General features: G+C 40.3%; 1 protein-coding gene across 1 annotated transcript in view; it reads left to right on the top strand.

Moving 5' to 3' along the window:
* Nucleotides 1-9,884, top strand: part of slc5a6b (solute carrier family 5 member 6) — a 31,469-nt gene extending 21,585 nt beyond the window's left edge. The window contains exons 10-16 of the mRNA XM_038299614.1: nucleotides 1,520-1,632; nucleotides 1,716-1,786; nucleotides 1,860-1,946; nucleotides 3,797-3,951; nucleotides 4,033-4,139; nucleotides 4,228-4,349; nucleotides 9,686-9,884. Coding sequence (XP_038155542.1) covers nucleotides 1,520-1,632; nucleotides 1,716-1,786; nucleotides 1,860-1,946; nucleotides 3,797-3,951; nucleotides 4,033-4,139; nucleotides 4,228-4,349; nucleotides 9,686-9,826 — 796 coding nt within the window. The 3' untranslated portion in view covers nucleotides 9,827-9,884. The remainder of the gene's footprint in view (nucleotides 1-1,519; nucleotides 1,633-1,715; nucleotides 1,787-1,859; nucleotides 1,947-3,796; nucleotides 3,952-4,032; nucleotides 4,140-4,227; nucleotides 4,350-9,685) is intronic.
* Nucleotides 9,885-12,827: the final 2,943 nt, after the last annotated feature.

Below are 12,827 nucleotides of genomic sequence, written 5' to 3'. Positions count from 1 at the left end.
AATACACTACAATAAATAACATGTGCCATATTTTCTGAACTATAGAGCATACCTCATTACACGCTAAATTGTTTTTAAAATTTTAAAACATACATATATAAGCCGCATGGGGCTATAAACTGCTGATATCTACGGAACTGTCTCCCAGCAAACCTGTAGGGGGAGCTCTACTTACTTATAGCCCCTGGAGTAGGAATGAAGAAGAATGCTAGCTCCCGTTAGCTTGTTAGCTCACAGCAGTAAGAGTTTCTACTGAAAGATGGGGCTTTGTCGGCTCTTTATTTCAGTTCTGCAGGAGTTGAACCCAGTCTCTTTATTTAATGAGGCAGATAAATGTCAAAATACATAAATTCGGGATATTTGTTCTCCATTGTGCCTGCTGCTAGCATGCTCGTATGCTAAGTTAAAATTAGACCCTTATTCTTTCCCTTCACCTTCTGGCAGTTAGAAAAAAATGAACAGAGAACCCGCGCCTTCTTATAAGCACCATGGTTTATAGCGGCTTATAGTCCAGAGAATACGGTATTTAATTCAGTTTTCCCCCTATATAGGAATATAAGGGTAGTAAATAAGATAAATAAGAATCAATCAGAATTTTTTATTAGATATTCAACCAAAGACATGGGAACAAACTGTCTGTCAACAGGCTGCAAATAATCTTAACAAGAATTCATTCAGCACTAATTTAAGAGACTATATAAATAGTGAACTTTTTTTTTTTTTACTTTAAACTTCACTGTGAAGTGGTCAACATGAAGCAACACAACTACAGTAAAGGTCGTCCACACAGATCTGCTAAAACATTTTAACTTTTGGGTCTGGAAATTATAAAATGTCAAATATTTATAAATATAAAACATATAAAATATTCAGTTTGCATGTCCAGGTCTGCAACAGCTGATCAGCATCAGTTAACTAATTTCCCCTTCAGACATAAACTACTAATTTGGCAAACTTTAAAAAAAACGATACATTTATCTGTTTTATAAGAGTTAAAAGGTTGTACTATTTCTCTAACAGTAAAAAGATTGGATTAAAAAAGTTTAAAAAAGAATAGCAAGAGTGAGTTTAGCTTGATTTAGAAATATGGATTTATGTAAAGTAATAAAAAAAGTTAAATTAAACCAGTAAGCATAAAGATAAAAAGAGCTGCATGAAGCTGAAATGGACCTTTGTGTGAATTCCAGACAGTAATAAAACGGAGATAATTTGATATCCTGGTCATTTATTCTGGTGCTCAGCTGCTTTGCATAATGAGTTTCTATTGACCAGGTTTTCGTTAAAGACTGAACTGTGCTGCTTTTGTAATTTCTCCAATCTTCATATTAAGAGAGAAAGCATAATTTACAGCTCGTTGATGTCCAGTAGGATTTGGTTTGGTGTGCTTAAATAAAACATGATCCATAAAGATCCAGTGACATCACAAATAGCTTGGCTTTCTCATGTTAATTTACACAAGTTTTTGATTTTGTAAAAATAAAAAAAAGGCATATGTTAATGTTATGACTTGTCTGTTCAGCACCATCTCCTCTGCCTTCAACTCTCTGGCTACCGTGACGATGGAGGATCTCATCAAACCACATTTTCCATCCATGTCCGAAGCGAGAGCGACGCTGGTGTCCAAAGCTTTGGGTGAGAGCTGCTCTCTGCTTTAAAAACGACCAAATCGATGGCTGAACTTTCTAATGCTTGATGTTACGTCTCTGTTCTGGAAGCGCTGTCCTACGGGCTGCTCTGTCTGGCCATGGCTTACCTCACTCACCTGATGGGGGACTCGGTGTTACTGGTGAGCGCCTTGTTTGATCCTATTATTAACGGTTCGATTGGTTTAGCTTTAAGTGTTTACGCTTGACTTGCAGGTAGCTTTAAAGATCTTTGGGATGGTCGGTGGACCGATCCTCGGCCTGTTTTGTCTCGGCATGTTCTTCCCATGTGCCAACTCCATTGTAAGTTTGTCATTTGCTACAGTTTTGTTTGTTTAGTCGTGAGCTTATAAAACATTAAAAACTATTTATGATCCAAGGTTTTGCTGTTCAGTTTACTTTTTGCAATAGACCAATAAAATACCGCAGTTTGATTTTGCCAGATAAATGAGATAAATAGAATATCAGTGGGAATTCGATTTCTTAAATCTACTCACTTATTCTGTGTTGCTCACTTATTAATCGCCCTGAGTTAGCATCATCCATCATCCCTGTTCTCTACAGCATGATGCTGCCACCACTGTGTTTGACTAGGGATGCTGAGTCCAGGGAGATATTTAGTGCACACGTAATTAGGGTGTCTGTATTTTGTGGAAAGTATATGGTGGACGTGCGTCTCAGGCGTTAAGGGGTCCTGCAGCACGAGCTTTCAAGATTTCACTCGCTAATCAGTCTGGAGACTCTCCGTTGTAGAAAATTTGGAGCCGTTCACCAAACGAACGTCCAACCAGCGTTGGCTTTGAGGCGGGTTGAGGTGTGACGCAACGAGAAGCGCGACAGTTCAGTCTAAAGAACATGGCGGCTTCAGCCGATGAAACTAGCGTTAGCGTGGCTATCGAGCAAGTTTTATCGGAATTACAGAGTATTTCTTCACTGAAAGAAGAGCAAAACACTGCTCTGGAGGCTTTTCTCAGAGGAAAAGATGTTTTTGCTCTTCTCCCGACTGGTTGCGGCAAGAGTTTGATCTATCAATTGGCTCCTCTTCGTCGTCGCTCTGTTAGTACGTCATATTCTTCGTTGATCTGATTGGTTTATTTGGCCCGTCTATCACCAACATAGGCCAATCAGCTAACCAGTATTTTCGCCCCTTCCCAAAATTACTTCAACGGAAGGTTTCCAGATGGATATGCGGAGCAAATCCATCTGGCGGAGTCAGGTTAGCATTTAGGGACACCTCTAAATATTGAAGTTTGGTAGCTCTCCAGGCCTTGGTTAGCCCTCCTCTGGACTTGTCTGACTTTAACGTGTATACATTTTTAAGTTGAAGTGTTGGACGCCTTTTTTAAGAGCAACACAGGTTTAGTCTGAATGCATCATTACCTTGTTGCTATGAAAGCAGAGATTGTGTAGAAACGCAAAGAGCAGAACTTTATCTAGTAGGGATCCACTGATATGAAAATCTGGGCTACTAATCAATATTTACTGGAAATCAACCGATATAGTTTTTAATGTTATTTTGACACCAGTCTAACTGATATGTGGTGCAGATATTGCTTTTCTTCCCCTATTTCCATGATAAACATTGAACAGTTATAACAAATCTTACACTGGTCTAATTTTAAACAAAAAAAAATAATTTTTTTTTTCTTTTACAAATAAAACAAAACCTAGCAAATGCAGGGAAAGGCAATGATTGCTCTCTGCATGATCTCACAGCATGGCTGCTGAATGCATTTATGAACAGGCCAATGCATGCACATTTCGGCTGATACAGGGAAAAAAAAAGTCATTATGATATATCAGTTTATTACGGAAGAGGATTAGGGCCACTGAAAAAAAAAGTGATTTTTAAATTTTATTTCAGTTTAACATGGGAAAAAGTCAGAATTCTTAATTTTTATCTCAGAATTCTGACTTTTTTCTCAGAATTCTGACTTTAAATCTCAGAATTCTGACTTTAAATCTCAGAATTCTGACTTTAAATCTCAGAATTCTGAGATTTAAAGTCAGAATTCTGAGATTTAAAGTCAGAATTCTGAGTTCCTTTTCCGTAGTTTGTCTCTAAGATTTCGTAGTATTATATACATTACATGTCCCTACTCTTTTGAAGCTATGAAAAACTGACCACGGTGCTGATATTTCTTTTTCTCCAGGGTGCAGTGGCTGGTCTGGGTGCAGGTCTGGGCTTCGCTTTCTGGGTCGGCATCGGAAGCATCGTCACTCACAGCTCTGGAGCAAAACGCCTGCCGCCCAGCTGTCACGTCAACGCAACGACCGCCATTCAGACAGCTCTCACCAACGTAACAAGGTGGGTCTCCCGCCGTTAGCTGTGCTCGTTAATTCGTCCAGATCCCACCTCACAGCTAAATCGTATGTCTTTGTTTATCAGCCGCCCCACCGGCCTGCAGAGGTTTTACTCTTTGTCCTACATGTGGTACAGCGCGTTCAACTGCCTAACCGTCATTCTTATCGGGCTGATCATCAGCTTCCTCACTGGTACAGAACACCAGCACCAACATTTATGTATGCTTAATTAATGCACAACGCTTTCCTTACACTCACCTTTTTGTATTGTTTTTTAAAGGCCCAATGAAAGAAGAGGAGGCAACACCTGGAACACTCTATCCCTTATTAGGAAAACTGCTTTGTTTTCTGCCTGAACATCTGAAAAAGAAGCTCTGCTGTGTGACTCCTCTGATACAGTCTGTAAGTAAACGGCCACACTTTGGTTTCAAAACAAAGCACAAAAAAACTATTATTAGAGAAAAAGCTCAGTAGTTCCTTGGTGCTTCAGCAGGATGTTGGTGTTCAAGTTAAAAGCTGGTTGCAGCTAATTAAAATGGTTTATTTGATCTCCAGCTGGGGTGCTGCTAGTTTGCTTTTTTAGAGATATTTCTTAAAAACAACTCCCTATATGGAAAGAGATGAGAATGATCAGTGTTACTAAAGTGACGCTAATATGTTACCTCCAAGCACTAACAGGTCAAACTACATTTTTGTAAAATTATTACTGCTCATTAGAAGGGCTGAATGATTCAAAATCATCATATTTTCAACCAATATTGCGATTTTTATGGTGATTTTCCTTTGCACTAAGCACAAGCATGTCGTATTTTTTACTCCAGGGTCATTTTTTCACGACCTTAAAAACCTGCTCGTCCAGAGTCCAGTGTTGCAGGTAGGGCTGCAACAACCGATCGATAAAAATCGACTTTTAAAAGCGTTGGCAACGAATTTTATCATCGATTAGTTGTGTCGCGCGATTAATGCGTCATCCGCCGCCGTCGTCATCACTGCCACTTGACTGAAACGGGGGAAGAAAAAAAAAATACGGCAGAGCGAGTCAGCGCTGCAGGGCTCAGTGTTGCCAACTCAGCGACTTTTCAGACCCCTCCAGCGACTATTTTTCAAAAAAGCGACTAGCGACAAATCTGGCGACTTTTTACGGTGTCACTGGCTTCTTTTGGAGACTCTTACTTGAAAGCATGTATCGTTCCTACTCTGCCGTGGGGCACCTCCCCCATCCCAACCCCGTTCTCCCGCAGGAGTCCCTCTCAGCGCTGCAGTCAGAGCCGCAGGATGTTTATCCTCAGCGTCCAGACTGCAAATGAAGCGTGCATGCGCCGGGATTGACGGCGGCGCATGCACGGCGCAAATTGATCACAATAATTAAAATAGCCTGCGCTTTGTAAAGTGAAAAAAGTCATAACATGCAACTTTTGCTAAAAACGAATTAATGGAAGCACCACTGTTATGATGCAGCACCTGAAAAGGAAACACGTTGGAGCCTTCAATGGCAGTGAAGAGAGCTGATCAGCAGGATGAGTAACCATGTTTGTTTGGTTTTAAAGTGGGGAAACGTAACGTTAGTTTCTCAGGTAGCTCATCTGATGCTTTCCTTACCGTGTTAGTAGGTTACAGACAGTGAGAAGGTTGGCTACCTATTTTACTTTTAATTTCATTTGAATTAGCTTAAGCAGCGTTTATATTTTCTTTATAAATAAATTAACTTGCAAATTATGAGGGCAAGGCTTTTAAAGTTTAAATCTTCTGGCAAAGATAAAGTAAAGAAGATCCTGCAATTTATGGAAGTAAAGCAGAATAAAATCCAGCAAGATCAGTAATATGTCAATTAATTATCTGCCACATTCCCATGTAAATATCTGTCTTTGGAGGATGTGTTTTTTACCACCCCTAGTTCTCTCATTTTTATTCCAAATACAATTTATAATTTGAATCACAGGGCTATTTTTATCTCTGTGGTTCACTAACTGCTGTACTTTCCTGTCTTAAAAGGCAGAACTCTATTAGTCTAAAAAATCCTCATTTGTTGAAATGGGGGGGCCTATTGTTTGAACCCCTTAGGGGCTTTTAAAAACAAAAATGTCTTTTTTTGCGCTTTATGAAACAAAGTACCCTATATTTTGTGGATGTACAGCTACATTTCTCATGTAAGTTTGCGTAGTTTTATCACAAACATTTATTTTTCATATTGCACCAGTACAGTTAATGAGCAACCTGTACTTGTGTGCTTGTTTGTTCTGTCTAAAATGTTTATTTTGGAATAAAGAGGTTAATATAAAAAATATTTTATTGTCCGATTCATCGAAAAAATAATCGGCCGATTCATCGATTTTTAAAATAATCGTTAGTTGCAGCCCTAGTTGCAGGACTTTACTGTAAGATTTGCATGAAAAAGTTCTTAATTGTACCATAATGCATTAATCTAGGCGTTAGCTGCAACTCTCTGTTCCTTTCTGTGCGACTGCATAGCTACTTTGATTTATTACTGCCACCTAAAGGGCTGGAGGGAGAAATTAGTTTCTTACTCTTGTTAAATTTACTGTGAATAAAAATGTAATGCCTCTGCGATTTGACAATTGCTTTTTTAGAAATTGCGATTATTTTGCAAATGGAATTAATTGCCCAGCTCTATTCCTAAGACAGGTAATGCTTTACAATCAAAGCAAAGTGAGTTTCAAATAAACAACCCACAGACAAAAGGTTAAATAAAGATAGACTGTGGCTGTGTCCGAACTTCCGCCCTAAATCCCTCAATCACTATATAGTGGACTTTATAGTTAAAACCTCTTAACATCCCCCTCATTTGGAAGTAATCCTCGCCTATTTTGCATACCCAAATGGAAAAGCAAATAACTTAGGAACTGTAAGCCCGAATTACATGTATGATTGAAAGCTAACACCTTCTAGCTTCTGAATTATAAATGAAAATTGGATGAAACACAGCCCAGGCTGCATCAGTTCAAAGATGAATCAAAGTTGTTTTTTTTATTATCAAAAATAATAGGTATTTTTGTCAACCACAAATTCAGGACATTTCAGACCTCTAGCTATAACAGTTCCAGAGCTGTAGGGTTTTGAACTTCTAATCTCTTTAATTGTGCCAATGCATAATGCTTTTACTTATTTATTTGACCCATAGAGTAACATTAAAGCATATTGATGGCCACAAAACATTTATAAAGCAAGTATTTTCCCATTTTTTCAGAATGAATGTATATAACAAAATGTAACATTTATAAACCTAAAATAACACAAAAAATCTATTTTAAAAAAAAGAAGTGAAACTGCTGCTTTAATAAGCTCCAGTGCTTTTTCTGAGCTGTATTTTGTTTTTTGTTTTTTTTTCCCTTCTAGTCAATGAGTCGATGCAATCAGCTGGTTTTCCTTAGATGGAAAACTTTGACTCAATTTGACTGGATGATCTGGTTGAATTGTAAAGTGACCTGAGGTGACATGATGTGAATTGGCGCTATAGAAATAAACTGAATTGAAAATCAGACAAAGAAGGCGGTTTTTAAAAGGTTGAAGATGACGAAAAAAGTCAAATAATGTGCTAAACCTGTTCGGATTGATGATAAAATGCCTGAGAAAGGGTTTCACAGACATTTCATCACTTCTATCTGTGTGAAGACATAAGCACATGAAGATTTCAGTGCTATACGTGTGCAGACAATGTTACATAAATGCAAACCCTGTGTCTGACTTTCTTACAATGTCACCCTCTTTGATCAATCTTCAAACAGCACATCAAGAAAATTGGCTTTTTCTCTTTTACTTTTAAAGCATTTCATTACCATGATTTATAATTTCTCCCGTGTGGCCATATTCACACTAAATAATAATATATTATTATTTAAATACTCGTTTTTCATTTCATTGAAATGTGAGTTTTTTGTTAAACCTTCGGTGGTCGCACTTTACTCAGGAGCTAATAAATGGGAGTGGCCGGCCTAGTGGTTATTAACCTGACTCCACCAGATGGATTTGCTCCGCATATCCATCTGGAAACCTTCCGTTGAAGTAATTTTGGGAAGGGGCAAAAATACTGGTTAGCTGATTGGCCTATGTTGGTGATAGACGGGCCATTTAAACCAATCAGATCAACGAAGCATATGACGTACTAACAGAGCAACGACGAAAACACAACCACAAGCCAGGCTACTCTTGCTGAAACCAGTCGGGAGAAGAGCAAAAACATCTTTTCCTCTGAGAAAAGCCTCCAGAGCAGTGTTTTGCTCTTCTTTCAGTGAAGAAATACTCTGTAATTCCCATAAAACTTGCTCGATAGCCACGCTAACGCTAGTTTCATCGGCTGAAGCCGCCATGTTCTTTAGACTGAACTGTCGCGCTTCTCGTTGCGTCAAACCTCAAAGCCAACGCTGATTGGACGTTCGTTTGGTGAACGGCTCCAAATTTTCTTTAACGGAGAGTCTCCATACTGATCTGTGAGTGAAACCTTGAAAGCTCGCGAGATCAGGATGGTCTCACGAGGCTAAGTGGTTAGGGCATAGGGCTTGGAATCCTGAAGTTGTGAGTCTGAAACCCACAGACTGCCACTCTGGTTCTCTGAGCAAGACCCACAAGCCTTTTAATATCACCCGGCATGTTAGATGATAAATATAGTGTTAGTGCTATTAAAAAGTTGAGCTAGAAAAGATGCAGAACATTTGATTAAAGAGCTCATAAAGTCCTTTTATGTTGGAAATGTTGGTGCAGACTTCTGACCATGATGCACAGCAATATGCAAATAAAAAAAACACCTCAGACCAGCTGTCAGGTACAGTGGGGGGTGGATCATGATTTGGGTTAGATATGACCTCTTTAAGGCTGGTTAATACTCAGAAACCAGGTCGTCTTCATGTTTGTCACAGTGATTTAAATGTGCCCCGCCCCTGCCGCAGACACTCTGCTGCACCTCTCCAAAATTGCAGGTGACCGCAGACAGGAGGCCTCTGATTGGTCAAATCTACATCCACTCCACACTATGCGTATTTCCTGTTTGGTACCGGCTTGTTTTGTTTGTCTGACCGCCATTGTGGAAAACGACTCGTGAAGATGGAGCAGCTAGAAGAGCGAGGTGCGCGAGACGCTGGGACCCTTTTTCTTCCTGGATCCCCGCTCTTTTTCTCCTTCATGTCCTTCCGTTGTCGCACAAACCTGCCCCCAGCTCCTCACCGCCTCCTCGGCCATAACTAGACCCACAGCTAGTTCCTGATTGGCCCGCTGGGGTTGTGGCGTGGAATAACATGGCGCAGACCACGTTTCAATACTGGGCATAAATCAAAATTATCTGTGACCCACTGCTGCAGGAGGAGAACCAGCTGAATTTAGATGCCAAATTATCTTGTAGTCAAATGTAAAATCATCATAAAGTATTGATTGATTAAAGGGGTCACGCTAATAGCTAAGTTATCCTTTAAATGGTGCAAACTGTCCCTATCAGACGTAGGGATCCAGATTCCACTAGAAATGCTGTGAGAGGACACTTTAGAGAGAAAAGGCAGCGGATGAAGCTACAAGCGTCTAAACCTCAGAATGATTCTGAAGCAGAAACCTTAAACTATAATTCTTTAACAGAATGTTGGTAAACTGAATTTCCTGACATGAACCGTTTTTATACAAGCAAGAAATAATTTCTGTGTAGGACCACTGTTTGATTGGTGAAATATGAGCCGTGTGAAGATCTGAGATCAGATCCATTTTTTCTCTGTATTAATGTCTATTTATTGTTCTCTTAGACTCCAACTCCACAAAGGCTTCATTCAAGCAAAGAAAGAAATGGCGCCGCCTCTATGGGACACATGCCATCTCAGGAGCAGACTCAGGGGTTCCTTTCAGAGACCGACTCCCCGGTCATTGAGTATGAAACAGCCGTGTAACGTCGACCTGATCTCCCACAGGAGGCTGTGCCCCCCCCCCCCCCCCCCCCCCCCACCCACTGAAACTCAAAGCACTTGGACTGAAACCTAAAACTCTGCTTGGATTTGCATTTCTCATGTAGTTCCAGGATGAGAGGTGCTGTTCAGGTTTGCACTTTAGAGCTGCAGCAGCTCCTGACTGATTTCTGTGATTTGCAGGAAACTCAGCGAACTTTCTGCAGAACTTAATGTTCTGTTTCCGTTTCAGTCTGCTGCTTGAATGTTTGAATCATTGGTCTTTAGAAGTGTAAAGTGCACTATGCTGTTACCTAAAATGAAAGATTAATGAGACGAAGAACAAGTCCTTAATTTTGAGCCATTTATTTTATGTACTTGAGTATTGAGAAGCACTACATCATAGATGCACCGATCAGGCTTTTCCTGGTCGATATTTCAGGTTTTCTTTGGAAACTGATCTAAATACCAGTTTTACTTAGAATAATTTTGCTTTCTAATGACTGTAAGAGAAAAATGTGCTGGAGGCTCCTCTATAGAGGTAGTAGCTTTTAATCAGTCAGAGAATTAATTGTTTCTATTTATGCATTAGAGCATAATTGTCTAACCTAGTAAAACAAAGCTTTTAGTGAACGTGTTTATCAACTAAAACTTGAGGGAGTTTTTAGTTTTGACACATTTTATGACTGAGGGGAGAAAAATAACCTCAGACCAACGATCGACAAATCGGCTTATTGTTTTGAATTAATCTCAAACATAAAGAAAACCTGATGGAGATGAATAAAAATGAAAGAAAGTCAAAAGTGTTAAAAATTTAGCCTTTCAGCGGTCAATATGAACCAAATATAACAAATTGAAACAGTTTAAATAGTGTTCATATTGATCACTATTTAAACACATCATTTCCCTTGTTGTTGTCATCTGTCAACACATGGGATCAAGGGAACCCTAAGACCCTGTTTTTTTTCTATAAATCTATTAGTACCATTTAAAAATTATATTTAGATAAAAAATGAAAAAAAAAAAAAAAACACTTCATTTTTAGCCACTAGGGGAGCTAGACCTGTAACCTCCAGGTTTAGGGCATCTGAAAGCAACTAGCATCCCGGCAATGTTGCAAAATGAAACCGTCTCCCTGCAGAGGGAGTCTGTAAGGAGACTGAGCAGTCATAGTCGTACTTTTTAAAAACTGGAACACATTAAACCCTCGAGGTTAAAGGTAAAGTGGAGGATGTTCTTTTTTGGGGTTGATCATCAAAATAAGTGGTTCTACTAATTGTCAATCATTCTGGTGATATGTTTACGTAAGGCCGTCCGACATGCTCGTCCCCATTTTCCCTTACCGGTGATGAGTCTGGCATAGTGGAAAAATGGCAAATCTTTTTTTGGAATGTAAGGTTGTATGAGCGATGCAAAAAGCAACTTTTAAAGGTATACTATGTAACCGGTGTTGATTTTCCAGCGAGGCTCCCCTCAGAGGGCGAAGGTAAAAGTGCACTATCATAAATATGCACAGCTGTTCTCCTGGTTTCTCCGTCAAGCCAGGCGCGGTTGTTTTGAGCTTAGCAGACAGGCGAACGCAACGAATGACTAATGCTGCGTTCACACCGCAGCTGGCGCGACAGAAGCAGTGAGTTTACATGCATAGTCAATGGTTGACGCGCATCAAGGCGCAGCAAAAGGTCCCGCAGCGCGTCTGAGCAGCTGAAGCAGCGCGTCAGGCGCGTTTAAGCATCTGACGCGCGTAACGCCGCAAACGCACTGCTGCTCCAGATGGAAAAATTTAATTTTTGCTGCTCGACGCGCCGTGTCAACCAATCAGAGAAGCTGATCTGGGAGCTGGCAGGGAGAGAGACACAGCGCTGATGACACAGAGCGCTGTGATCGTTTAGATTACAGATTACAGATAACAGTTTAGATTATTTAGATGAAAAACACCTACCAGGCGACCCGGCCAGAGGCTGCTGACGAAGGGATTCCAACTGTCGGCGCGCCGCTGGTATGTGGGGGTCTGAGCGGCTCCGACAGAAAAAATATTGAAGGCAGGATAATAATCTGAATGAACTGACGGCACTGATTACGTTTTCAGGTGCATCTTCTCACTTAAAAACATATTAAAACTACTTTATTCCCACTGATCACAGCAAATATAGCTGCAAGGCAGAGAAAGGATAGTGAAGCTCCGCCCAACGCGCGTCAGAGCCACTTTTGGACCGCGCAGGCAGAGCAGCAAAGCTGCTTCAGCCGCGCGTCAGAACTAACTGGTACAAGCAGCAAAAATGAAGCAGCAGACGCGATTTTGCTGCTTTTGCTGCGTGAACGTAGCATAACTGCACAAAGATTACCACTGTGCTAGCAACGAGCATGCTTTTAACTGGGGGGCGTAGCAGTTCTCGCCGTAAAGCAAGACTGACTCTCACGAGACTTCTGAGCCTGTGGGTGCGGGTCGGTGCTCCTGCAGTTGCAAGTGCGGTATTTCCCCCACAGACCACCAGGGCGGCCGAGAAAACCTTTGTTCAACCTGAAATGACTCATTTAATCATCCATAACGTTATGGAACACATTAATTAACTGAAAAATGTTGCATAGTGTGCCTTTAAACAGAGCGTGCACGAGGAGAAATGTGCTCTCGCACACGTTTACTAGGCGTATGCATGAATTGTGTGCGAGAGCAGTTACAGGGTTGTGCATGGGCACAACCAGGGTTTTTTTTTAAAGAGGAGAGGGCGAGTCTTTATAAAAATCTGCAAAAATCCTCCACTATACCTTTACGATATATACTGGCTTTTAGAGTAAATTTAATGTATGTTTTTTTTAGTATGATTTCCCTCTTTATGAACATCTGTATCTTGTCGGGTATTGTTTAGACATCAGTTCAGCTTTTTTAGCTGGATCCACATTTTTAGAAATTGAGGATTGATCACCAAGAAATGCTACAAAGTTCAGATAAGTTGAAGAATATGTATTAATGTGCCTTGGACAAATAATTAGTGTTTCTCCACTAAAG

This window comes from Cyprinodon tularosa, unplaced genomic scaffold (assembly GCF_016077235.1).
Source record: "Cyprinodon tularosa strain WSP-4 unplaced genomic scaffold, ASM1607723v1 ctg430, whole genome shotgun sequence".
NCBI classification, from domain to species: domain Eukaryota; kingdom Metazoa; phylum Chordata; class Actinopteri; order Cyprinodontiformes; family Cyprinodontidae; genus Cyprinodon; species Cyprinodon tularosa.
The sequence above is the reverse complement of the archived record's forward strand: the minus strand, read 5'-3'. Positions and strand labels throughout refer to the sequence as shown.